At 38.6% G+C, this 27,549-nt stretch overlaps 1 protein-coding gene across 2 annotated transcripts in view; it reads left to right on the top strand.

The window, feature by feature from the left end:
* MYSM1 (Myb like, SWIRM and MPN domains 1) overlaps nt 1-19,159 on the top strand; it is a 41,039-nt gene extending 21,880 nt beyond the window's left edge. Inside the window, exons 11-20 of one of the 2 annotated variants that reach the window (XM_034653360.1) lie at nt 1,115-1,192; nt 3,868-3,953; nt 6,845-6,899; nt 7,267-7,317; nt 8,031-8,105; nt 8,736-8,924; nt 10,093-10,225; nt 15,255-15,360; nt 15,542-15,596; nt 16,596-19,159. In XM_034653360.1, the coding sequence (XP_034509251.1) occupies nt 1,115-1,192; nt 3,868-3,953; nt 6,845-6,899; nt 7,267-7,317; nt 8,031-8,105; nt 8,736-8,924; nt 10,093-10,225; nt 15,255-15,360; nt 15,542-15,596; nt 16,596-16,757 (990 nt within the window). In that variant the 3' untranslated portion in view covers nt 16,758-19,159. Of the gene's footprint in view, nt 1-1,114; nt 1,193-3,867; nt 3,954-6,844; nt 6,900-7,266; nt 7,318-8,030; nt 8,106-8,735; nt 8,925-10,092; nt 10,226-15,254; nt 15,361-15,538; nt 15,597-16,595 lie in introns of both variants that reach the window. The other variant, XM_002917201.4, reaches the window with a different exon arrangement.
* Nucleotides 19,160-27,549: the final 8,390 nt, after the last annotated feature.

Here is a 27,549-nt window from a genome sequence, read left to right as displayed (position 1 = left end):
TTTTTTTTAAAGTCTTACCTTTAAGATTCAGCTTTTTAGAATAGCTATCCAAACTATTGTAGCCTTTCTTTGTTAATTCTTGAGGATAGTGAGTTTTACGATATCTTACAATTCATGAGTATTATTTTTAAAATGGATGATCCTCCAAGTCCTCTAAAAGGCAGAGTCATATTGGGTTCTTCTTGGTTTTACTAATAGGTTAAGTTGGTAATTGGTGAGGCAAGTGAAGAAAAGTGCCGATAATAGAGTAGGCATTTTTCTAGGGTAGTTAGGTGTAAACCATTTCTACCTAGATTTACTGTAGCAAGAAAGGAGGTTTTTAGATATAGTTGTTGGAAAGGGTGCTTTTCATATGCTGGCTTTTGAGCCACTACATTTTAAAGGCTTCAGTATTGACATTTACAAAACTGGGTATTAGTAATTCAGTCAGCTAACTTTATACTTTTTTATTATTTGTATACACTAGGCAATCTTTCCCTTTCTAAGGCCGAGAAATAATTATTTTGCTTCTAGTTTTCAATATTCTAACTCTTGCTGTAAGTTCTTGCAAGTTTTCTACTACAGGTGGTTGAAAGGGAAGTCATTTTCTTGGTGGTTCTTTTGGTCTTAAAAATAGCTTTTGTCCTGGGGCGCCTGGGTGGCGCAGTCATTAAGCGTCTGCCTTCGGCTCAGGGTGTGATCCCAGCGTTCTGGGATCGAGCCCCACATCAGGCTCTCCTCCACTAGGAGCCTGCTTCTTCCTCTCCCACTCCCCCTGCTTGTGTTCCCTCTCTCGCTGGCTGTCTCTCTCTGTCAAATAAATAAATAAAATCTTAAAAAAATAAAATAGCTTTTGTCCTAATGTTTTAGCTCTAAAGGTGAAGAGAAATGAAAATTCAAGAAGAAATCCAAATAAAATTCAGAAAATCATCACTGACTTACTTTTGAGCAGAGTGCTAGCTATTAAACATAAATTAATAAAATTTAGTCAGGCATTGCTGATCAGAGATTATATTTTAATCTAATATTTTAAAATGATTTTTAGAAAAATTTCATTTTGGTGTTGTTTATTAATGTGCTGTGATCTCTCCAAGTTAATCTTGTTACATTTTGCTTTATTTTAATCTTACCGCAGCGCACAAGGAGACGTAGGGTCCGAGACCCATGGGGAAATTGGTGTGATGCAAAAGACTTAGAAGGACAAACCTTTGAGGTAACTTGACCTTTGTAAATAGCTCATCAGTGAGAGTTGTTCTGTCAGTTACATTTGTATATCGTAATGCCGCATATATTACACTCATTTGTGTTTGTGTGTATCCTTCCTGTGTTAATTTGCGTGTCTGGAAGTCACCAGTAAATAACAAAATAAAGACATCAGTATACTTAACTAGGAGTTTGATTCATTTTCTGTATTTTAATTATCTACCTCTGCATTCTGGTCTCTAGCTCAAGGATATCTGCGAATGTGCCAGGAAGTTGGTTTGCCTAATTCATTTCAGTAAACTTTATAGAATGATGTTCTGATACACCATTTAAAATATTGTCCTACACATTAAACATAAATTGAATTACAGGTATTAAACTATTTCTACTAATAGAAACTGGTTCTAAAAGAAACATAGACAATGAGTGTGTGTGCGTATTCTATATCTATATAATTTATTTGTGAACATCTAGTTCAGTAGAATGGAAAGAATGTGTGAATGGGTGCTTACTGGCTTTGTTACCTTGAACAGTTTCTTTTTTTCTTTCTTTTTTTTAAAAATCCTTTGAGACTTTATTGAACTGCTACAGTACATCATTAGTTTTTGATGTAGTGCTTCATGATTCATTTTTTGCGTATAACACCCAGTGTTCCATGCAATACGTGCCTTTTCCTTAATACCCATCACCGGGCTAGCCCAGCCCCCACCTCCCTCCCCTTCTAAAACCCTGTTTGTTTCCCAGAGTCCATAGTCTCTCATGGTTCATTTCCCCTTCTGTTTACCCCCCCTTCAGTATTCCCCTCCTTTTCCTACTGATCTCCCTGCTATTCCTTATGTTCCACAAATGAGTGAAACCATATAATTTTCTTTCTCTGCTTGACTTATTTCACTTAGCATAATCTCCTCCAGTCCCATCCATGTTGATGCAAATGTTGGGTAATCATTCTTTCCGATGGCTCAGTAATATTTCATTGTATATATGAACCACATCTTCTTTATCAATTTGTCTGTTAAGGGGCATCTCGGCTCCTTCCACAGTTTGGCTGTTGTGGACAGTGCTGCTGTGAACATTGGGGTGCGTATGGCCCTTCTCTGCACTACGTCCATATCTTTGGGTAAATACCCAGTAGTGCAATTGATGGGTCATAGGGTAGCTCTATTTTTAACTTTTTGAAGGACCTCCACACTGTTTTCCAAAGTGGCTGCACCAACTTGCATTCCCACCAAAAGTGTAAGAGGGATCCTCTTTCTCCACATCCTCTCCAGCATTTGTTGTTTCCTGCCTTGTCAACATTTGCCATTCTAACTGGCGTAAGGTGTTATCTCAGTGTGGTTTTGATTTGAATTTCCCTGATGACTAATGATGTTGAACATTTTTTCATGTGTCTGTCAGCCATTTGTATGTCTTCATTGGAAAAATGTCTGTTCATATCTTCTGCCCGTTTTTTGATATGATTATTATGATTATTTGTTTCTTGGGCCTTGAACAGTTTCTTAACCTCACTAAAATATCAGATTTTTATCTATAGAGTGTGGATAATATCTCTATCAAAGAATTGTTGTGAGAATTAAGTGAAATAAATGGGATACAATATGTGGAGGTCCTAGTATTAGGCACTTCATAAGCCTTGCATATACCAGTTAGTAAATGTTACTTTTCCTTCTGGACTTCAGTGCCAAAAAAACACAAAAAACAAAAAACTGTTCTCCTCTTTCTCTCTTCCCCATTCCCTGCCCCCAACCTCACTTCTGAGTACCAGTCTAAGCACAACATTAGTTAATGTGTGGTTCCTATCTAGAAGGACCTTAATTTCTAGTAGGAAAGATGACCTGTGATAAGTTCCATAAGATTGGTCTTAAGAAATGTCAGGTCTTCCCCAACGGGTGTGATGAGAGGAGGTATCACAGAAAATGTGATATTTCATCTGTGACATCAAGGATTAGCAGGAGAATTCGTACATGATGGCATTCCAGGCTAAGGGAGCAGCATAAACAAAGGTACAAATGGGGGAAAATACCAGACATATTCTGGAAAAGATGTATAGGTCATTTGGGCTAGAGTATAAGAGTGGTGGTAGAAGTTGGATGAAAGATGTTGTTCTGTACTTACTATTATTAGGATTTTATAAACATTAATGAAGTCAGTCATCACAATAACACCAGGGCGTTGTTATTACTACTTGTGTTCCCATGTTAAAGGTAAGGAAACCAAAGCACAGAAAGCTTCAGTAACTTGACCAGGGTCACCCAGTAAGTAGCAGAGCCAGGCATTCTGTCTCCAGTATCTGTGTTGTTTGTCATTATGTTGCGATGTCTCCTGGTTGGGAAAGAAAACTCAACACAGTAGGACTTGGTGACTAGAAATGGGGAATAAGTAAGAGGAGGGATTCCGGTGATTCTGAGGTTTTTGAACCTGGGTGACCGGTGCCATTAATTGAAATGGGCAAAACAAGAGAAGGAATAAGTTTTAAGCTTGGTATGGCTGTAGATGATGGAACAATTTTTTAATATATTATCCAGCATTTTAATTTGTTAGTAGAAAGGAGACACATCTGCATCAACATAGTCGATCTCCTTCTCACATGCCTTTAAATATGGTTTAAAGAATTGTTTTTGTTTTTGTTTTAATTCTGCTTCTCAGTGGCTGATGGACTTTTTGATCAACTTGTGTTTTATGTTTTAGCATCTCTCTGCTGAGGAGTTGGCAAGAAGAAAAGAGGAAAAGTGTAAACCTGTTAAATCCTCAAAAGTACCAAGACCAACAAAAAGGTGTAGTGTTATATAACTATAATTTTTTTTAACTTACCACAAATGATTAGGAAATGCATGGAAAAAATATCTAACAACATTGTATTCATATTAAGTTGAAAAATACTAAAATTTTTGAAATTTTTTATTTCACGGATTATCAGTTTGGAAGAACTTGAGCAAAAGTTTAAATTTATTTGGGATTAGTGACTAGAGGATCCAACATATGTTGTAAAGGGGCCTTAATTATGACAGGTGGTCATTCAACTCCTTAGACATTATAAACAGAGAACCTCATGAAATGACTAGTTCTTTCTTTAGTTGGTGCTGTTAGCAAGATTTCTTGTTTTTGAATAATCTGATATTTGTAACTTGTAACAGGAAAGGTCACCAAAATAAGTTAAATGTCTTGATTTTCTAGACCCTTACTTTCTGCAGATGCCCCATTGAATAGAGTATAGTTTCATTAGTGTCCCTTTTGAAACAAGATATCTAGGAATGGCACTAAGTCATTTGCAATGGAAAGAGCCCTGATGCTTAAGTAGGGGTGTGTCCTTAGGTAAGTTACATAAGCCTTAAGCCTTCAGCCCTAATTTATAAAATAGTAACTATAATAGCTAATACTGTTAGGTATGTTTTAAGTACTTCATGTATATTAACTCATTTAATCCACATAACTCCCTATGCAGTATTTAATATCATTCCCATTTTATAGATAAGGAAACTGAGGCACAAAGAGCTTGAGTAACTTGCCTGTGCTTGTTAGTGGTGAGGCTGTGATTTAAATCCAGGCAGTTAGGTTTAAGAATCCGTACTGCTGGGGCGCCTGGGTAGCACAGTCCTTAAGCGTCTGCCTTTGGCTCAGGGCATGATCCCAGCGTTGTGGGATCGAGCCCCACACATCAGGCTCCTCCGCTGGGAGCCTGCTTCTTCCTCTCCCACTCCCCCTGCTTGTGTTCCCTCTCTCGCTGGCTGTTTCTCTCTGTCAAATAAATAAATAAAATCTTAAAAAAAAAGGAATAATCANCTAACCATTACATTGTACATCACTTCTCTAAAATAAAAATTAAAACTTACAGTTGTTGTGAGGGTAAGTTAAATGAGATAAGCTATGTAAAAAAGATAGTCATCCATAAGCTAGGACTCCTCATTTAGTATCCAGACTTTTGATTTTCTGAATTTAAATGTGAGACTTATTTATTGTGATTTCCAGGCCCTTGTTCCGGTTTGTCAGGATCTTTCTGAAATCCAGATCCACTTTTCTCAGTTAGCCTTCACAGCTTTGAATCATCAACATTTCAATAAACCTATCTCTTCTGTCCTTGACCACTGATTAAAATGTTTGAGATAAATCTAAGCCTCAGACATCATTGTTCAGTCAGCTGTATATTGCTACAGTTAACCTGTGGTTTTTCATCTTATGCAGAAGAAAAATCTTAGCAGATATCTTGCTTATATTCAGATAAAATATATTTGAATTTTTGAATCTGCTAGTTTCTAGCAGATCATTCCTATCAAAAATAAAATTTAGATTTACTTATCATGACATTTTCATGGATCCATTATTACTATTCTTAGTAGTCACCTATTCACTTGCTAAAGGCTCAAAATCAGCTGTTAATAATCTTTTCCAGAATTTCCCAATATTTACATCTAATTTCCCTGCTTCTAAAGTCTGCTTTTTTTTGTGTTTTGGAAACAAGCCCAGGGGCACCTTGGTGACAGGTCATGATCTCAGGGTCACGAGATCGAGCCCTGGGTTGGAGCCCCACATTGGGCTTTGTGCTGGGGTTGGAGCCTGCTTGGGATTCTCCCCTCCACTGCTCACACATGCATGCATCCTCTCTCTCTCTCAAAAAATGAATAAAATGAAAACAAGCCATTGCAAGAATTGCCTATTCATAGCTCTCCAATAATTTTTCCATTCTATACAGTTCCTCCAACAAGATCAGTGGGGTTTCACATCATGCTTCTTCATTGCTCTGAAGTTCATACACTGTCTTTCTATTCTTTTTATTCGTGTTGGTGAAGCACTTTTTTATTTGAGGATCTTTCCCCTTCATTTAACAAATATTTCTGAATGCTTGCTCTATATCAGCACTGTTCTAGGCACTTGGGATACAAAGTGTCTGATTTTCTGGCACTAAGGGTCTCTTGTAGAATAGGAACTGAATAGTCCTGCTCTTTTCCACTCTTATTAACATGAACATATTCCTTGTTTGTTTGGGTTTTTTCTTTCTCTGATCATTGCCTGAAGACACCTTATTAATCGTTCTTAATAGCTTTCTCAAACCTCAGTTCTTTACTGGTAAAAAGCCTTTCTAACATTTCTCTCAGATTTACACATGCTTTTGTATTCTACCCTTCTTATGTGCCCCTTTTTGTCTTTCATTTTAAAATAAGTTTATCATAGAGCTTTTTATATACATTAATTTCTGTAGCAGAACTGCTTGTTATTTATTCATTCAGCAAAGATTTAGTGAGTCCCTACTCTGTGCTGATATTGTACTTAAAAGTGTTTTTGAGAAACTTCCCTCTTCCTTGAACTTTCTTACGCCCATGTCATGTCAGGGAGTTGGTTACATTTTCTTCAAACTTTTTGAAACCTGCTTTCAGTGTAGGACATGTGTGGGTACTTACAGTGTTCTTCTCTTTGGGTGTTAAAAGAAATTAAGGCAGCAGAATTACTTTCTCTCAAAGGTCCTGTCATTTCCTATCTTTATTGAGTCCAAAAAAACAGTGCTTCTTTCAGAAGGGTTGTATGGATTGTCCTTAAGAAATTCTCCTAGTTTAGTATTTTTCTGAGAATTGGAGTTTAGATTATTGATGCACATTTTCTAATATAAATGAATGTGATTTTCCTGATCTTGTTATTGAGATTATATTAGAAATGGTTTTTTTTTCTTTTCCAGCTCATTTGATCCCTTCCAACTGATACCTTGTAATTTTTTCAGTGAAGAAAAGCAGGTACTATTTATGCATCAGTGAATTTCCATAAATAATGCCCCCCGTCAGACATGAAGTATTTCTTTATCTGTGTGTGCAAGGCATATATATATATATCATATACATATGATATATATATGAAAGATTGGACAATGCAAGGTTCATTAAGGGTCAAAAGAGTGATACAGATGGGAATGTAAGAGCATTTCTCCATGCTAAGATTTTGAATGATAATATTTTTAAAATCTCTGGTTTGTGCTGAGCCTTGGTTGGTGATGAGAACTTGGTGTGATATGTGAAGGAGGAAAGGGTGGACATTCCAGTGAGGAAGAACAAAAAATCTCTATTTTTATGCTCCCCCTTTTTTTTTTTTTTTTTTATATTTCAGGAGCCATTTCAGGTGAAAGTGGCTTCAGAAGCACTTTTAATAATGGATTTGGTAAGGATAATCTATTGTGTTTACTTACTCTGATTTCTATTCTTGTGTATTTTTATTGCAGGCTTAAGAGAGAGTATGGAAGACGTGTATTTTGGATCTTAACTATCCTCTTTTACAAGGAATCTAAAAATAAGTCTTTTCTTTTGGAGAAAAGCCAAACAATTGCATGTTTCCATATTTTAGAGAAAATAAATTAATGTGAGTTTTGCAGACTGTTTATCATCATTAACCCCATATTCATTTCCTGGTATCCTTTGTCTGCTGCCTTCTAGATGACTGCAACAAAGCACAACTCCTACAATTGGGAGGCTCCTCGTTTGCAGTAAATTCCAGAGACCTCCAGTAGTTGTGTTTGTTTAGGGCGTTTTTCTATAGGAGGACCCAGAGTGATTTTTACTTTGTATCCTTGTAATACCTTTCCTGAGGAAAGAAAACAAATGATGTCTTTATTTTGTAAATTTAAAAATAGCATCTTGAGTGTTTGAATGTTTAGTTCAAAGCTGCTCAGCTGGCAGTGAAGATAAATCTGAAGTCCTAAATTTCTTTGCACTGAACCTAGCATCTGATTCCTCTACTATGCTGCTTTATTTTAGAAAAGCATAGTTACCATACTTATTATAAAATGACTGTCCTGTGATAAGTGAGTTTTACTCTGATTTTTTGTCAGATGGGTTTGTATGTTTGAGCTAAGACTCTTTTGTATTTCTTTTTAGCATGCTCATGTTTCTATGGCAGAAGTGATAGGTCTATTAGGAGGAAGATACTCAGAAGTTGATAAGATAGTTGAAGTAAGTACTCTCTTTTAAAAAAAATTTTAAGTTATTTAGTACTGCTGCCATACCAAATATTTTTATAGATTTCAGTCAGTATAATTAAAATACAGACTTTTACCTGTGATGTAACTGAGGCTATGCAAATATAGGTTAGATATTCCCAGGAGTAAACTAACATTCTGTATATTGAGCACCTGTTTCCTTTTACCATCAAGAAAGAGGGAGCACTGCCAGCCAGGCCTCCTTATTGCCTTTACCAGTAAAAAGCTACAACTACTTTAAAAGGCCAGGAAACACGCACCAACCCTATAGTTGAAACTTGGCATACATCACTCTGTTGCAATTATTATCATAAATAATGGGAGTCATTGAAAGACTATGTTTGTACAGATATTATATGGGCTAACTTGGAAAACTAACAATTATTATTAGGCCTTGTTTGAGTAGAAAAATGGATTCTGAATTTCTACATATAATCACACTTTTACAGTGTCATTCATTTGCAAGTTAAAGGCTACCTGTGATACTCTCAAATACTTTCATTGGCTTAAAAAAGTTTCTGTATCTACATATGAAGAACTAAAACATTAAAGTATAGAATTAACAGGATTTCAGTGTAACTGTGTAAGGATCAATCTTTTATAGGTCTGTGCAGCAGAGCCATGTAACAATCTGAGCACAGGACTGCAGTGTGAGATGGATCCTGTCTCACAAACACAGGCCTCAGAGACCTTGGCTGTGAGAGGTTATAGTGTTATTGGATGGTATCATTCTCATCCTGCCTTTGATCCAAATCCTTCCTTACGAGATATTGACACTCAAGCCAAATACCAGGTGGGCTTCTAGGTCTTGTGTATATGTTGTTTGTAAATAATTATACTTTTTCTCCTCCCTCATTGCTTTCTATTAAATAAATGTATTTTCAACATTTCTAGCAAAGTATTGCATTTCTAATATTATTTACATTTGGAGTTTTGAAATAACTTTGCATTTTTTCTTTCTTTTTTTTTTTTTTTTAAAGATTTTATTTATTTATTCGACAGAGACAGCCAGAGAGAGAGGGAACACAAGCAGGGGGAGTGGGAGGAAGAAGCAGGCTCATAGCAGAGGAGCCTGATGTGGGGCTCGATCCCATAACGTCGGGATCACGCCCTGAGCCGAAGGCAGATGCTTAACTGCTGTGCCACCCAGGCGCCCCTGCATTTTTTTCTGATCACAAGAGTAATATGTGTTTATTTAAACATTTAGGAAATCAGCTATTTTGTTTAGTACAGACAAAACATCTAAGTAACAGTGATAAGCACTCCCAAAGCCTTTAAAAATTGATGGGAACAGGGCACCTGGTGGCTCAGTCAGTTAAACGCCTGGCTCTTGATTTTGGCTCATGTCATGATCTCAGGGTCATGAGATTGAGCCCCGCGTGGGGCTCCGCACTCAGCGTGGAGTCTGCTTGGGATTCTTTCCCTCTCCCTCCACCCCTGCCCCTGCTCACACTCTCTCTCAAGTAGATAAAAATAAAATCTTTAAAAAAAATTTGATGGGAACAACTAGGATAGGGACTGGGTACAAGTGAAATAATCAGAACCAGTCTATTTTGCATCACTGGAAAAAACGAAGTTTTGTTTTATTCTGACAGTTTATGTTAAATAGGTGAATGTTTTTGCTATAGGCAGCTGTTAACAAATTATTACCATATTGATAAAGATTATAGCTGAAGCGTAGTGAAAATAATTTGTAAACATGTTCGTGGCAAATACAGATTTTTGCAGGACAGGTGATCTTGTTAAGGGTCATTTCTGGTTGGGTTGAGCACATTTTGGCCTGAAAAATTAAGAGTGTGGAATGATACATATTTCATTTAGTTGCTGTTTGGATATGTGAACTTTTTAACACACGTTTTGTCCCTTTTTTCTCCATTAGATGTTTAAGATGTTGGTATGGGTAGATACTGATTTTTAAATTTATGCAGTCGAGACTAATTATATTTTTCTCTTAATTGTAGAGTTACTTCTCCAGAGGCGGTGCAAAGTTCATTGGAATGATTGTTAGTCCTTACAATCAAAACAATCCTTTACCTTATTCCCAGATTACCTGCCTGGTTATAAGTGATGAAATTAGCTCAGATGGCTCTTATCGTAAGTTTTCAACAAAAACAACTTCACCCTATTTCTTCCTTCGTTTTTTGAATCTTACATATCAAAGAATTTACAACTGTGTGAAACTATGTGATGGAAACGTTTGTACCCTCAGCTAGAGAATCAGCGTTTGCATACCATGTAGTACAGCCATCCTCTTCCCTTTGGTGCTATCCTTCTAGATTCAAGCCCCTACTGTGTCACCATGGCCACTGGGCAAAAGGATTACAACGTGGAGTAAAGTTTGGGCCAAGCAATGTCCGTGTTAAGTACAGGCCTACCTCGGAGATATTGCAGGTTTGGCTCCAGACCACCACAATAGCGAATATCACAGTAAAGCTAGTCAGATGAATTTTTTGGTTTCCCAGTACATATAAAAGTAATGTTTACTCTTCACTGTGGTTTATCAAGTGTGCAGTAAGATCATGTCTAAAAAATGACATATATACTTCAGTTAAAAAGTACTTTTGCTAAAAAATGCTAACCATCATTTGAGCTTTCAGCAAGTCATAGTCACTAATCACAAGTCACCATAACAAATATAATAATAATGAAAAATTTTAAATTTTGCAAGAATTGCCAGAATGTGACACAGAGACACGAAGTCAGCAAATGCTGTTGCAAGAATGTTGCTGAGAGACTTGCTTGACAAGGAGGGTTGCCACAGACCTTCAGTTCGTGACAAACAGGATAGCTGTGAAATGAAGTGCAGTAAAACGAAGTGTAATAACTGGAGGTGTGCTGTACTGGAGATGCTGCTGGGAGCAAGCTGCACAGCGTCTCTGCTCGCAGGAAATTGCTTACGAATGCAGACTGGCATTCAAATGGGAACAAAAATAAAGAAAAATGACCACCCTGACACCAGCTCTCCATGGCCTCTCAGTTTTAGGCTTAGCAGTGCCTGACTGGTTTCTTTGTCTTAGTTTTCATTCTGTCCCAAGGAAAAATGTGCTGGGGTTAGCCCATCATATGATTTGGCTCCTTTGGGAATGATGTTCACTTGTGGTCCTGTCAGCTCTGGCTGGACAGGGAATTGGTGTGGCAGACTAGGGAAAGGAGGGGAATGGAAGAGGGGAGTGTATACAGAAAGGAAAAGACTGGAAGAAATAATGACTCTGTAGGATATTTATTCTCCCTTCTCTATCCTCACCACTGCTGCTCTCGTTCACTGTCCTCTCTTGATGCTGTCACTGCACATTGTACTCTTCCCCATTAGCTCATGAGCTGCTTAAAGGTAGATGTGATATCAGACTTGTTCTTCTAACCTCCTCTAGCACAAGGCCTGGCATAAAGTAGGTACTGAGTGAATGTTTAACAAATTAATTTTATCATTCTTCATGATGTCACTTAGTTGCCATCTCTTTGGTAAAGACACTAGTGCTACCCCCATGTCATTGCAATTAGTTGCTCTGTTCTTTGTACACGTGCAACACTTGTTTCCTGTCTTCACGGTGCTTTTGTCTGTTAATGTATCTATCTATCATGTCTCACCTAAAATGTAAACCTCAAAGAGCCCAAATTTCTTTGTTGTGTAGCCCCACCAGCACCTGATGAATTACCTTGCACCTAGGAAGTGGTCAGCACTTTACTGGCTTTTATTGAACAAATAATACTGACACGAATTTCAGTCCTAAATGCCCATTTTGAACATAGTACATGTATACAACATTCTTTAGCCCAATACAGTTTTATAAAAAGTTACAAAAGGTGTAATCACAATTAAAGTCATCCTTTTAATCTTGCGGTCTGCTAGATATAGGGAGTGAGCTGTACTCTGATGCTATCAGAGTATACAGAGACTGCAGTAGGTACCAGCTACATAAGACTATTTAAATTAATTAGAATTAAATGAAATTTAAAATTCAGTTCCTAGAATTCTGCTTCTGGCCCAAAGGAAGTAACAAAAGACCTGTCTGAAACAGCCACAAAACTGGACAAATGTATAAGCTGGTGGTGTTTAGGTCATANAATTCTGCTTCTGGCCCAAAGGAAGTAACAAACTGCTTCTGGCCCAAAGGAATTCTGCTTCTGGCCCAAAGGAAGTAACAAAAGACCTGTCTGAAACAGCCACAAAACTGGACAAATGTATAAGCTGGTGGTGTTTAGGTCATAACATCAGGGAGTGAGGGGGTATGATTGCTGAGAGATGGGAAACACATGAGGGGAGCCCCGAATTAGTTTACCAACTTAACAGAGTTCCAGGTATGACACAAGGAGGAGAACCCTGCCCAGAGGCTGGCAGACTGAGTTGAGGTGACAGGGGAGACAAATGCAACTAAATTTGCAGGACAGGGTACCCGAGAGCAGAAAGCTACATGGAGAGAGCCCAACTCTGGAGATTTGTAGAAGGTACAGATTTAGTATTGAGAGAAATACAGACCAGTGCATATGAGAAAGAAAGTAACCCAGGCAGGGGCAGGAGTCCCTTGAAAGGTGACAGGGGACAATACTGGATGCTCTCATGAGCCACCATTGGACAGCACACAGTATTCAACATTATCGTCATTGCAGAAAGTTCTGTTGGGCAGACTTGTCTCTTAAATGCCTCTTAACACTGCTTACTAGGTCTTAATCCTAGGTTCTCCACTTTGCTCTTCTTGGAAACATTCTGGTTCAAGAATTAAAGTTTTCTAGAAGCCATGGGATGCCATGTGTTACAGTACTTTTTTTTTTTTTTTTAAAGATTATATTTATTTATTCGACAGAGATAGAGACAGCCAGCGAGAGAGGGAGCACAAGCAGGGGGAGTAGGAGAGGAAGAAGCAGGCTCATAGCAGAGGAGCCTGATGTGGGGCTCGATCCCATAATGCCGGGATCACGCCCTGAGCCAAAGGCAGACGCCTAACCGCTGTGCCACCCAGGCGCCCCTACAGTACTTTTAACTTAGGTTCTCTCTTCCTCGCCTTTCCTGTCCTGTCCTAGCCTTTCTTTTTTCCTGTTAGGTTTATACCCAAGTTTTACCTTTAAAATGTCTCTAACAGATAAGCATTTTCTGTACTTGTAATAGACAGGAAATATACTTAGTGATTAGTTTTCTTCTGATGTTTTAATGGATTAAAAATATTCAGTACAAAAGGAAATTTGTACTGATTTTAGTGCCATTTTTTAACTTAGAAAAATATTCCTAATACCAAATAGAGCTGTATAGTGTGTGTGTGTGTGTGTGTTTTCATGGTTTTCCACCAGCACAAATTGAAAATACATTATTCTTTGTTCTTATTTTTGGCTTTCATTAAGAGTAGAGTTGCTTGCCTAGATTCAGACCCCAGCTCTGACATTTATTGGTTATTTTACCTGGGGCAGATTACTTAGCCTCTCTCATTCCCTTTTGCCACATCTGTAAAATGAAAAAAAATTATTACCTTACTGGAGCACGTGGGTGTCTCAGTCGGTTAAGCATCTGATTTTGGCTCAGGTCATGATCTCAGGTCCTGGGATTGAGACCTGCATCATCATCACCGCGCTGAGCAGGGAGTCTGCTTCTCCCTCTACCTCTGTCGTGTCCCCCGTCATCGTCGTGCCCCCCCCGCCACTGCTCACGCTCTCAAATACATACAATCTTTAAAAAAAATTATTACGTTGCTTACAGGGGAGTTGTAAAAACTGCTGGTAATACATGTCAGTGCTTAGGAAATAATGGGTCTTCAACAGGTCGTTGTGATTAGTAAATTATTGATGTCACCAAAAGAAGTTTGCTTAATAGCTTGTGTGCTGTAACATGTCACTCTGCTTAAGTTTTTGGAGGGAAAAAGTGAAACGGAGGAGAGTTGAAAAACGAAAAAAAAAATCCACCTGAAAAAAATGGGGGTAAAGGGCTTTTTAGAACATATTGACAAAGTATGCTTATATTGTAAGGAAGTGTAGTCATGATGTTTTTTCCTTTCATTTTTTTCATGCCTTCTGATTTGCTGGCATTGCATTTACTTGAAAACCCTTATATTGACAAAAACCCAGTTGACAGGCAGTATATTGTCAAATTAATAACAGCAACTCAAGCCAGACTGCCTGGGTTCAGGTCCTGGCTCTACCCCTTCGTAATTATATATATGCTGATGAACAGGTTATTATGTCCTTATCCCTTGCCCCCCAGAAGGGGGGGCGGGCAATACTGGTAGCTGGTTCAAGTGGCCTTGCATACATAAAGCACCTTAAGCCTGCCATGTAGTAAGCATTATGTAAGTTTTACTATTATTTTTATGGTATTGACCTTTGGTAATGAATCAGCTGAGCTTTCCTTTTAATACACTGCAAATAGAATTACAGGGGGATTTTGAAGGTTATGTGAGAAATTTCCGAGTAGGCTCATGCTTGATATTTTTCCTTTCTAGCTGTGTGCATGGTATCCACCCTTGTGCTCCTTTCCTCCAGAGTTTAGCATGAAAGAGAAGTGCAGTTGCTGCTACTATAGAGTTATTCCTATTCCCTGACTGGTGTTAGATTAGCACCTATAGGGAGGTAAAGTGAATGTGAGCTTAGAAGCCAGGCAGACCTGCTGGGGCTTAAAATCCAGGCTCTTCCACCTTCACTACCCTGAACAGATTGTTTCACTGGTCTCAACCTCAGTTTCTTCGTCTGTTAGATAGGAATAATGCTGCTTACCTTATAGCATTGCTATAAGCTTAACATGTGTAAAAATAAAAATCACTGGGATGGAATATGTCTTGTTTTGCCTAGCTAAGTGTCAGGTTAAGCCCGAGATTCTGGCACAGCTTTTAACAATGCCCCCTTTCACTCAGAAAGCCTCTTGATTTGGGTATAAATTATGTGATCACCCTACCTCTCAGTTCCTTACATAGAATTGTCATGCAAATGGTACTTTACTTTTCTTTATTATTATTAATTGCTTCACATTAATGTGCTTGATGGACCAGGTTCAGCCAGGCAGTAAATATTTAATGAATGCCCACTATGTTTAAAGTGCTGTTCAGCTGGTCTGCCAAGCTGTGGGGGTGAGGATTTTAGGTAATTAAAAGGCGATTGGGGATTTAAGAAATAGTTGATGACAGTCTGCTTCTTTATGCTTTTCTAGGTTTACCTTACAAATTTGAAGTACAGCAGATGCTGGAAGAACCTCAGTGGGGATTAGTGTTTGAAAAGACAAGATGGATAATAGAAAAATATCGGCTATCCCATAGGTATGTACTGGGGTTTGAGACGGTTGCACATCTGCAGCGTTTCTCATTAAATTAGGTTTTAGAGAAAACCCAAGTTAAATATAAAATTATGATATATGGCATCAGTGACAGTTTATTACAAAACTGGTTAGTTTATGGTATTTGTTTCATCAGTTTGCCTTCATATTTCTTCCAACAGCAGTGTCCCTATGGATAAAATCTTTCGCCGGGATTCTGACCTGACTTGTTTGCAGAAAGTAAGCTACCTTCATTTTAATTGGTTCTATTGTTAATGGATTCTAAAGCTATTCATCTTGATGTGTTTTCCCATGGTGCCAAATGCTTTGTGGATACATTTTCTGTATATTTTTTTATTGCTTTTTCCTTTCAAAAATTAATTTCTGAGAGATAATTAGTAATGTGTTTTGTTGCCCACACTTGCATATAGAAATAATACTATTTTAGAATAAATTTGTCTGTGTCGGCCGATAAATTTCTTAGTAGATTAATGTACACAGTGGAGAACATTTTTCTCATTTTATTAAATTCAAAAGCACCGTGTTTCCATTTAGATTTAACAATTGATCATTTCCAAGAACAGTAGTATAAATCTAATAATTACATTTAAGTGTTATTTTATTTAACTTTCTGGTAGGAAATAAGAGTCCTGAATTCTTTTATTTCACTTGTTTGTTTTCTATGAGTATAAAGAGTTATAAAGACCAGTGTGGCAACACTTTTTTTTCTTGGTAGCAATTTGAGAATAGAAAATTGAAACATACTAAGTTTCTTTTTAATATTTTTTACCCCCTTCTATTAAAGCCACTTTCTCTTTGTTCTCTTGGAAGATTATCATGCATATTTTTCAGGAAACAGACTGTCTAACATCCTAATGTTGAAATAGTAGAGTCCTGTGTATGTACACAGATTTTTATCCTACAGGATTATTTTGCTTTGTAAATGTAACTACTAAAAAAAAGGCAAAGTCACAAATTTGTCCAAAGTAGAAAGCATCACACTTAAAATCTCAGGTTTGTCTCCTCATATAAAATTCTAAAGGAACTAGCCTAAGCATTTCTCAGCAGTGACTTCCTACACTCTGGCTGTGTGATTATTGATCATAAATTTATCTTCAACCGCTGTTTCTCATTTGCGCATTAGAAAATGTGAGATTTGAAAGGGGTTACAATAGTGATAGTAATGCAAGCCCTCTTATACTTGTGTATTTTAAGCATAAAATGTTTCTTTTCAACTAGCTTTTGGAGTGTCTGAGGAAAACTCTGAGCAAAGTGACTAATTGCTTCATTGCTGAAGAATTCTTGACTCAAATAGAAAATTTATTCCTTTCCAATTATAAAAGCAAGCAAGAGAATGGAGTGGCTGAAGAGAACTGTGCTGCGGTCCAAAGGAATTGTTAATGTAATTATTTTAAAGGAAGGCCTTCTAATCCTGACACGTAGATCCTTCTTCCAAAGTAATAACCTTGAAATTATTGTAACTTAGCTAATAGTGGCACAACTTTAATATTTTTTTCTCTAGTTCATAAAATCCAAACTTTGCCACGTGAATCCTGTGACAAAGAGATAAAGACTTGTTTTCACTCAGTGATTATCAGAGTGTGGTGTGAGCCAGGGTCTGCTGCAGTGCTGCGGTCCCGCCATGGCCAGTGAGCGCTGCAGGGCACTCTGAAGGGCTGTCCGCTTTACTGTTGTATTCAGGTTGATAAATGCAACGTATCTCTAATATTTATTTCTCCCCAAACTAGTCATTCCACTTTTGGTACCTCATGTTTGTGTCTCATTAGGAGCACTTCCATTTTTTCCGTGTCTTTTGGTGAGATTTTGTTTATGGTTGCAAATGAGTTGTGGATGGACGGTCACTGAGGTAATGAACATGGTTGAGAACTAGTGGTGTAATAAATCCGACAACATGCTGTAGGCGGCCAGGGGAGGCCTAAGAAGAAAATCTTAAACATAGAGAAGAGACCAACGGAGAGAATCAAATTGCCAGTTTTTCAATTATAGATATTTGTTTCCATTTTATTTTATAGCAATACTACAGGCTGTGCCATTTTCTCAGCTAGCTGAAACATTTAATATGGATTTCAGACACATAAAATAATTAGCTTCAACTATATGTCCACTTAGTATGTGTGATAAAACCTCATTTAATTGGAACACAGATAATCCTAAGTCTCAAACTAGATTTTTTTTTTCTGCTACTTATTACCAGGAGAAAGAGGCAAATTTTAATAATACTTAAATATTAAATCAGAGACTTAATTTTAAAGACAAAAAAGCCTTCCCGAACGTATTACATATCTAGTCCAGTTTCATATACTTTCTAAATCTAGAACAGAAGTGAGCAAAACTTTTTATGTAAAGGGACAGTTAGTCAAAAACTTAGGGTTTGCAGGTCACATACTGTCTCTATCAAACGTTCTTTTTTATATTTTTTTACAATCCTTTAAAAATATAAAACCACTCTTATGACCTCACGAGCCTCAGAGACAATGGGTTGCTGGTCATTATCTTCCAACCCCTGCTCTAGAGAATTACAAACATTTATAATTTATTTTCAGGTATATGAACCTGAGACACAGGTGTTATTTACATCATCTTCAAACAACAACAAAACTTAAAATTATGATTTACATTTAAATATATTTTCAAGTAAATTAGCAATCATGCTTCCTGATTTACTCACATAGATTTGAGTTTATTTCTATGAGCCGTAGGACTGTTTTACACCCATTCTCCAAGCACTCTTATTAATAACAGTTTTATTATACCTTATCTGGATATGATCCTCTGTTTTTTCCTTTTTTGGTCATAATCATTAGCCATGGAAGATACGGCAGTGTCTGAGGGAGCAGTGAGCCAGTTCTAGATGGTCTACGGCTTGGCTCAACCGGGTGACTTGGGGGTGGGTGGGTAGGGGATATAAGTTGACCTCTGAACCTAAATTCTTGTGTAACTGAGGTCTATGTCATCTTCCTAGCATCCTTCCAGGTCTAAAATGCATTTCCCTATATGTAGTTACAATAAACAATGAAACATAATTTATAACGCAATTACCTTTGGGACCAGGGGTGGGTAGAGCTGTAGACCAGACATCAGGAAGCCTGAGTCCTCATCCTAATTCTGTCACCAGCTTTGCTCTGTAGCAGTGATAACATCACATAATCTGTCTGAACCTCAGGCTCTTCACCTGTAATCCATGGGTCTAAATTTTATGACTTCATTTTTCCTTCCAAGCACAGAAAGTCTGCAATTCCATAAAAGGTAGTAATTGATTCCTGTGTACTCTTCCTTTTGACATGTTTTTCTCATTTTACATGGAGAACACATCCTAGAAGTTGCTATGAATTAGCACTCTTGATTGACATTTCCCTATAACATTGATTAATTTGGAAAATAATGGAAATTGTTAAAAATTCTGTTCTCAAATCTGGGTCCCCTGCATGCCAATAGTTAACCATCTTTACTAACCTAAGCCATACCACGAGGAACTCAAAGATGGTAATCCTCGGAGTTTAGACTTTGGAGAGCACAATTTTGTAAATAATATTTACTGAGTGTTTTTTTCTGATGATAGAGTACATTTATCTCAAAATATTTTTAAAAAAACAAACATAAATAAAAATAAATCCTGTTGTCTAGAAAACTAAAGGTAACATTTTAGTATAAATTCTTCCCCCTTTTTTCCCTTGGACCATGTAATTTCAAAGATTTTTTTTACTTGAGAGAAAGGGGGGGAGAAAAAGAGCATGAACAGGGAGCGGGGCAGAGGGAGCCTGGGCTCATGACCTGAGCCCAAGGCAGATGCTTAACTGACCGAGCCACCCAGGTGCACTTTGGACTGTGTAATTTTAGAACATTAAAAATCTGTGATATTTTCCTCCCTCCTCCCTTGTTCATTCTCTCTGTTCCCTTTTTTCTCTTACCATGCTCTTAAAACATTTGCAGGTGCCCACATTCCTGTCACTTCCAACTTGGGCTACTCAGGGTAGTCAGAGCCAGGGCCTTGGAGAAGCACAGAAGTCTGGAACTGAGGGGCAGTGTAAAATAGGTTCAGGAGGCAGAGACCCACAGGAAATCCTACCTCTGATGATGTTTACAGGAGTGGAGACAGGACCTGAAAACATACAGATCTCTTTATCCTGATTTGATTCTTCGATTGCACAATGGTAATAAAATAATGAACTTAATTTTTTTTTCTTTTCCTGCTTGGCTAGTGGAAATTGACACTAGTATTTCTCCAGTATTAGACTTAGCTCTTTTTAAGATCTAATCCCAAAATAACATTCAAAAAAGAAAAATCAGTGGAACAAGATCAACGAGATCAGATTCTCCTTACCCCTCCATTTTTTTATTCTTGAACTGTTTTCAAAGACACATTAGGTAGGACTTAGACGCTTTTGCCTTCTTGGATGTCTTCTTGAGAAAAAGTTAAAACTAATTCATTACAACTGCATTTGTATAAAACCAATCTAATATTGTATATAAACCTGTCCTCAATCTAAAAGATCAGTTTTTTCCTTCTGAATTTAAAAGAAATGAAAGCATTTTTATGGGCCTTCAAAGTACTGTGGGCCGGAGGCATGGTGTCTGATAGCTAAGGTTGCCCTGCCTGTATTCTGAAGGGTATCGCTGGAAAAATGGCAGTCACGACCCTGTCCCCTGTAAAACCTATCTCACAAACCCTAGGGCAGCTTTGCCACCCCAGCCAAGAACGTTGCAATTCCTGTGGCTTTTAGATCTCTGGACTTGAACTTCGTTCTTCACCGATCTGACCACAATTTAGGAGTGTTGCTTGGAAACAGTCATACTCAAAAACAGAAGGTAGGAGGCAGTGATTAGTTTTAGCTTTCAGGTAGATATTTTTGTTCTGACCCGTAATCTGTAGTTTTGAAACTCATGCCATATGTCCTACCACCCCTTTTCTTCACTTCCCTCAAGCCCCACTCCCTACTCTTTCCTGTTCCCTCTACTTACCTCTCAGCATATAGGTACAAGATGGTTCATTTAGCATTTGGTGAAAGCAGGGCCAGAAGGATAGAGTTGAACAGACCCATTCGTATTTCATGGAAGCCGATTAATGCCGCCCCAGTCTTCTCTCCAAAACTCTCCTCCTGCACAGTAATGGGATGAGGTCGGTGATGTGCAGACTGTGAGCAAGTTCAGAGCCTCTGCAGAGGCGGCAGGGCGATGGCAGCCTCAACAGGCCAGCCTGCTCAGGCCTCCTGTTCTTCAGTTTGCCTTCTTGTTTGTCTTGCTGGGTGCTAACGATGACATGAGCTGGAGAACTTTGGGGAAGTGCTGTAGGCAGGATGCTCCAGGATTGATGCTTTGCATATGGACAGAGACCTTTGGACACCTGATCACCTGGTGTATAGCTTCCTATCCTCAGGTCATCAGCAGGCATTCAGTGGATGAATTTCTCAGTAGAAATTAAATAAGGGTACCCAAATTTTATATTTTTTCACCTACACTGTCCTCTACCAATTACAAGAGACTTAACTCCAGAGTCATACATCATCGCAGTTAGGAAAACTTACTTCACCCAAGCGCAAAGGAAAAAGCACATTTTTATCATCATCTCTATGAGGATTAATACAAAATTTTTTTTTTTTTTTAAAGATTTTATTTATTCATTTGACAGAGATAGAGACAGCCAGCGAGAGAGGGAACACAAGCAGGGGGAGTGGGAGAGGAAGAAGCAGGCTCCTAGCAGAGGAGCCTGATGCGGGGCTCGATCCCGTAACGCCGGAATCACGCCCTGAGCCGAAGGCAGACGCCTAACCGCTGTGCCACCCAGGCGCCCCAATACAAAATTTAATAAATTTGATCAGTATCCCCAGTTTACCAGCAGTTAAATAGTTTTCTTATAAATTAACATCATATTTTGCAATATTTCCAGAAAATCACTGTGGAGAATGATGTCATATATTTTTAACTTATTCAGTTCCTGACCTTTTCTTAAATGGTTTTATGTGTTCATCTGCCCTGTAATTTGTGCTTTCCAGCATTTTCTGAATCTTGTAAGCCACCTTAAATTCTTTCTGGAACAAGGGAGAGAATAAATATGTTAGCCCCTAAATCAGGAGAAAATAAAAATTTCCCTGAGAAGCTGTGATTATACCAGATGCTATATACCAAACTAAATTTGAGAAGGTAAAATTAACTCATGATATCTGGGTTGTTTGTATTTTTTTCCTTTGAATATATTTACGAATATATTCATAAGAACTTTAATTTCAGGGAAAAATGCCTTATGTGCTGTCTTTGAGGTTTCCTAGAGTAGTCTCTTAGGATTAAAGAAGAATGTTAAATATGATTTCATAGGTTGTACTCCTGTTTCCTAGGTTGCCACAACATTTGTTTCAAGCTATGAATTATAAAATAGTATTTAGAATCCAGCATGATTTAAATAGATTGGTCATAGATCTTTAAATTTGTGGATTTGATGTGTAAATTGTAAATTGTGTATTATGTATAAGTATCCTATAAGTTTACTATGATTATCGATAAATCTGTTGCTGTTGTTTTCCCCAAATGTTATTAGTGTTTATGGATTTCTTTTTATTACTTTGAATTTTGGAATGTTCTGTAATGGAATATAATGACTTAAACTATTTTGTACATTTAAATATGATGCCACGTTGTCTAAATCTATATTAAAGAATATTGTAAATATTAATGTTTATACAGTTACGAAAGCTTTTCCTTGAAATGGTTCAGCTCTTCTCCCTGTACTAAACAATGATATATTACAAAATATCTAATTTTAAGCTTCGAGATTTTAGCTTGTGATAAAAATTAAAGGGAAACATTCTGAAGATTCTATATAAATAAAATTTTGAAAAAAGTGAATCATTTGGTCTATTTCTAAATTTTTTGCAGCATACACATTGAATTGCAGATATGCCCCCATTAATTCAAACATTGGTTGAGTGTCTATTATTTTGAGCATTGTAGGGGACACAGAGATGAGTAAGTCTTGATTTCGTCCCACAAGAAGCCCATTACCTAGTAATTGGGAAACACATAAAACCCAACTTGGACAGGTAAGACACTAAGATACAAACTGGAATTGATTATAAATGCCTATAAAAGACTTCAAGGGTAATAGGTGTTCAGACAAATGAGAAATCATCCTCTAGAATGTGAGGGGTGTGATCGATTTCTTGGAAGAGATCTACCTTTAAACATCCTGGCACGGTTCGCTTAAGTGACGTTTGGGGAGAGATGTTCCAGAGAGAAGTGACCTTAGCACAGGTATGGAGATAAGGAGTGGGAAGTGCTTGAGAATGGTGAGTCTTTGGCCATAGGGTAGGGTAAATGGAGATGTTCGTTAGGTAATTCACATTAAGTCAACTAAGGATACAGAAGGTATAAAGTAAAAGAAAAATCTCACCTTAAAATCAGAATTAACTCATTGATCTTTAACTTTCCAGTCTTTTTTCCTAACATATACAAAACCTCTTGAAGGAGGACTTTAACTACTTCCATTCTGACGTCAGTCTGTACTTTCTCATGGAATGAAGTTGTTCTTTCCTGCTTAACTCAGGCAAAAAAAACCTGAGGGCAAAGCATTCCATGATGGGGACTGAAACTATCCCTCAAATAATAGGGACTGCCCTGACACCAACAAGACCCCATGTGATGGACCCCAAAATAATGATCTACTTGACCTTTATACTGCCCACCCGCTGGTACCCACCCACTTTGCCCCACATTTTCCTGATAGACACCTAGAAGTATTTTCAGCACTTCGGAGACAGGATTTGAGCCTCCAGCCGGCTGTCTTCTGGTGGTGGCCTCCCTGAAATAAACTCCTTTCTGGTTTCACCGCCACTCGCCTCTCTGCCGTTCCATTTTGTCAGCGGCAAGTGGCCAAACCTGGTCTGTTGGGTGCGCCCAGAGCCAGGGGCTCTTGCACCCCACACCCCAGTTACAATTTTTTTTTTAAGATTTTATTTATTTGAGAGAGAACAAGCTGGGGGCAGAGAGGGAGAAGCAGGCTCCCCGCTGAGCAGGGAGACCCATGTGGGGCTCAGTCCCAGGACTCTGATCATGACCTGAGCTGAAAGCAGATGCTCAACCGACTCAGCCACCCAGGCGCCCCCCCACAGTTGCAATTCTTGGCAAGCCAGCGGGGGGCTGTATTTTCAGTTTGCCCAGCCCCCTGGGGATTCCCCTGCGGAGCAGTGGGTGGGGGCAGCGCGCGGGCTCCGCTGTTGAGGGAGCCAGCGGCTGTGGTAGGTGAGAGTCAGCCACTCCGGGCGAGTCCACCGGATGTGGAGAACCGGAAGTCCTGGGCAGCGGCTGAGACCTATTTTCTTGCGAGGACTTTCTTGCTTGCCTTGAACTGCATCGACTGCCGTCACTGCATTTGGTGAAGCAGAGTTGAAGAATCAGTGGGCCCTAGAAATTTGGCTCCTGGTAAGTTCCCCCCATAAGTGCACAGTGGAACCCATCCTTCCTTGGGTTTTTTGAACCGCTTGTTTCGGGGTTTTCATAACGCATTTGTTCAGGCTTGCATCGCTGGAGTTGTGGCAGGGGCTCTTCTAATTTGGGAAGAGGAGTGGACGTGGGGGAGATTAATGGGAAGCCAGGGCACGCATTTGGGGAGATCTCTGTTGGAAAGTGTGTGTGTGTGTGTGTGTACACACAAGATGGGGGATGCTAACTGTCCCCGCCCAAAGCCCTCTGGGGAGAGTACTGGCTGACTGGTCTACGTTTGGTTATAACTCTGTGGCTAAGAGGATGATTTTTTGTTGTAACACTGCTTGGCCGGTGTGTGTGAAGCTCAGAGTAAGGATGGCTCCTGAATGCCTCTCTGGTATTCCTTCCTTTCATTCGGTTGCCTGCAAAGGGGGGATGGGGGGTTGGTTTGGCTCTCTTAGTTTGTCTCGGAAGCCGTTTGGTTCAGTCCGTGAAGCTCTGACTGTGGGAGAAGAGCGAATACTAACACAGTTACTCTGAGCTTCATTTAGTCATAATTGTGTTTCTTCTGTGTCCTTTCTGAACTTTGGCCTAGGAACATGGGGAATACTCCTTCTGTTCCCAAAGAAAGGGCATTAGGAGATATTTTGAATTATTGGTGCAAAGGGCTGAAAAACAACCAGAGAAATAGCCTATTTAGTAGGAGGGACAGACAGGAGACAGACTAAGCAGTGTTAGTCCAAACTGCAAACCCACCTCCAGCCTTGTCAGTGGCGCCTGGGCTCCTGCCCCCGGTCTGCAGCCGCACCTGGGCCTCTCCGGAGGCTGGCTCCTACACTGTCCTCCCTGCCTCCAGCGCCATCGCTCCTGCCCCTCCTCCCATTGCTATTGCAGAGCGAAAGCACCCCAGGCGATCGGGCCACCTCCTTATGAGGTTCCAACTGGAGCACCTCCCAAGTCAGCATGAAGGGGCACAGGGGCTCAAACTGCCCACTTAAGATTTCCCCACGGGAGCCCCAGGTAACATTGACTTACACTGACCACAGGTGGAACATATCAGCATTAATGCTAATTTAAGTTTGCTGGTTTAATTAAAGTAGGCAAGTCTTTTGGAGTTACCAACATCGAATATAATACAGAGAATCAACTTTTCTTCTACCCGAACTAAATTCATGTTGTATCTGTTGCAATTTGACTTAAAATGATGATTAATTTGGTCTGCTTTGTAAAGCTTTCATGGGTAATTGTTAAGGGCAAGTAGGTCGACTAAAAGGTTTATAGCTTTCAACATCTTTGGTAACCTAAAACTTTGAAGTTTTGCTAGATTAAATAATAAATGGGTTTGAACTTAGTAGGTAGCGAAATCTTTTCCAAATAAGATAAAATACTGCCTTACTAAACATAGCTTTATCTGCTTTTGGCTTCTTATTACAGAGAAACTAAAGATCCTACATTCAGCTTTATGCTTAATTGAAAGATTATATTATGGAGAAGCACGTTTCTAGAAATTAGGAAATGTATTCATAAACTTCTGATCTAAAGAATTCTGGTATAGTACATTGTCGGTCACTACTTAGTTTTCACTGGAAACTAAGGTTTCTATGTAAAAATTCTGATAAACATAATTAAGACTGCCAGAAAATGATAAAGAAAGCAACTTTGTATGCAAGGACATAAGCTATGATTTTGATAAGAAAGGCATGAGGAATGGGAATTCATTTTTGTTGAAAGTAATTTTGTCCTAAAATGAGACTGGTTATTTAGAGAGAGAAAGCTCAGGACAAAATCTGAATGAAAAGGAAAGTTGTAGCAGGTTTGTGAAGGGGAATCTTTGGAAAAGAATTTTATGCGTGGCCGGGACTGAGATTGAAATGAATGAATTTTTTAAAATATACTAGTATAAGATGGGGAGTTGGTTTTTTCTCTCTGTTAAAAAGACAAAGTTCTCTTGGATTGTTGGTCTGCTCTTGGTAAGAAATTGTAAACAAAGCTTTTTTCTTTATCTGCCTAGAAAACCAAAGTTTCTATGTTGTCTTGATCAGGTTGTTGATTCCTTAAAAAAAGTTAAAACTCCTCCATATTGAAAGAGCTAAGTTTTGCTAACAACTGTGCAACCTTCTTTTTTTTTCTTTTTTTTTTAATGATTTTTTATTATATTATGTTAGTCACCATACAGTACATCCCCGGATTCTGATGTAAAGTTCGGTGCACACCCGGTGCACCATGCAATATGTGCCCTCCTTACTACCCATCACCAGCCTATCCCATTCCTCCACCCCCCTCCCCTCTGAAGCCCTCAGTTTGTTTCTCATAGTCCATAGTCTCTCATGTTTCATTCCCCCTTCTGATTACCCCCCTTTCTTTATCCCTTTCTTCCCCTACCGATCATCCTAGTTCTTATGTTCCATAGATGAGAGAAATCATATGATAATTGTCTTTCTCTGCTTGACTTATTTCACTTAGCATTATCTCCTCCAGTGCCGTCCATGTTGCAGCAAATGTTGACAATTCGTTCTTTCTGATAGCTGAGTAATATTCCATTGTATGTATGGACCACAGCTTCTTAATCCAGTCATCTGTTGAAGGGCATCTCGGCTCCTTCCATGATTTAGCTATTGTGGACAGTGCTGCTATGAACATTGGGGTGCATATGGCCCTTCTCTTCACTACAACTGTGCAACCTTCTGTATTGGCCTTTATAATCTCTCTCTTATTGCCACCTTGGTTAAATAATTAAATATTGAGTTTTATAATTATCTGAATCCTATTTAAGCATGTGCTTTAAAACCTGAGGTTTTTGGGTTTTTTTTAAAGATTTTATTTATTTATTTATTTGATGGAGAGAGAGACAGCCAGTGAGAGAGGGAACAAGCAGGGGGAGTGGGAGCGGAAGAAGCAGGCTCCCAGCAGAGGAGCCTGGTGCGGGACTTGATTTCAGAACGCCAGGATCACTCTCTGAGCCAAAGGCAGACGCTTAAAGACTGAGCCACCCAGGCGCCCCAAAAACCTGAGGTTTTTAACAAATTTCCCAAGATTCAAATTCTAAATGGAGTCTTTTTGACTGATGAAGCTTGTTTATTTGGTATGTTGTTACATGGAAGCACTGTTAAACGATGATAAACCTTCCTGGGTATATTATTGTATGGGTAAATGCTATGACTGTTCTAGAAATTCTGTGAAATCCCTGCAGTTCTAATAGGTCCTGATCTAAGGTCACTTGACATTCTAATTATTGACATGTGTGTCACAGAAGTAAGCGGACTTCCTTGTCCACTGCATTATGATGCACTCACAACAGATCTTTCACCGTGCCCGTCGTTGGGTATTTTGTCACTTATAGTTCTCATTCTGATGCTATTGCAAACTATGTTTCATCTTCAAGGAGATGCATGAAAAGGAGTTTTGGCGAAACTAAGCTGAGTAAATATTTTCAGAACTAAGGGGAAACCTGCATCCAACCAGAACAAGAATGAGTAACATGGGACCGAATAAATTGAGGAAGATTATAGTTTTTGTGATTCTTGTTTGAAACATTACTGATTCTCTGTTTGCTCTCCCAGATTCCAGATCGAAGAAAACTTTTTATCTTAAGATATCTATGATTTACAGAAATATGATAAAATATTCCTTTGTAAACAAATTGAAACATTTAACTTTTCTCCCTCCCTGAGCCCTCCAGAATTCAGAAAGTCTCAGTGAGCATTCTTTCTTTCATAGCAGTTATAATTCATTGTCTAAGTTCAGTAAGAATCTGTTCTGC

This window comes from Ailuropoda melanoleuca, chromosome 2 (genome assembly GCF_002007445.2).
Source record: "Ailuropoda melanoleuca isolate Jingjing chromosome 2, ASM200744v2, whole genome shotgun sequence".
Lineage (NCBI taxonomy): Eukaryota > Metazoa > Chordata > Mammalia > Carnivora > Ursidae > Ailuropoda > Ailuropoda melanoleuca.
The sequence above is the reverse complement of the archived record's forward strand: the minus strand, read 5'-3'. Positions and strand labels throughout refer to the sequence as shown.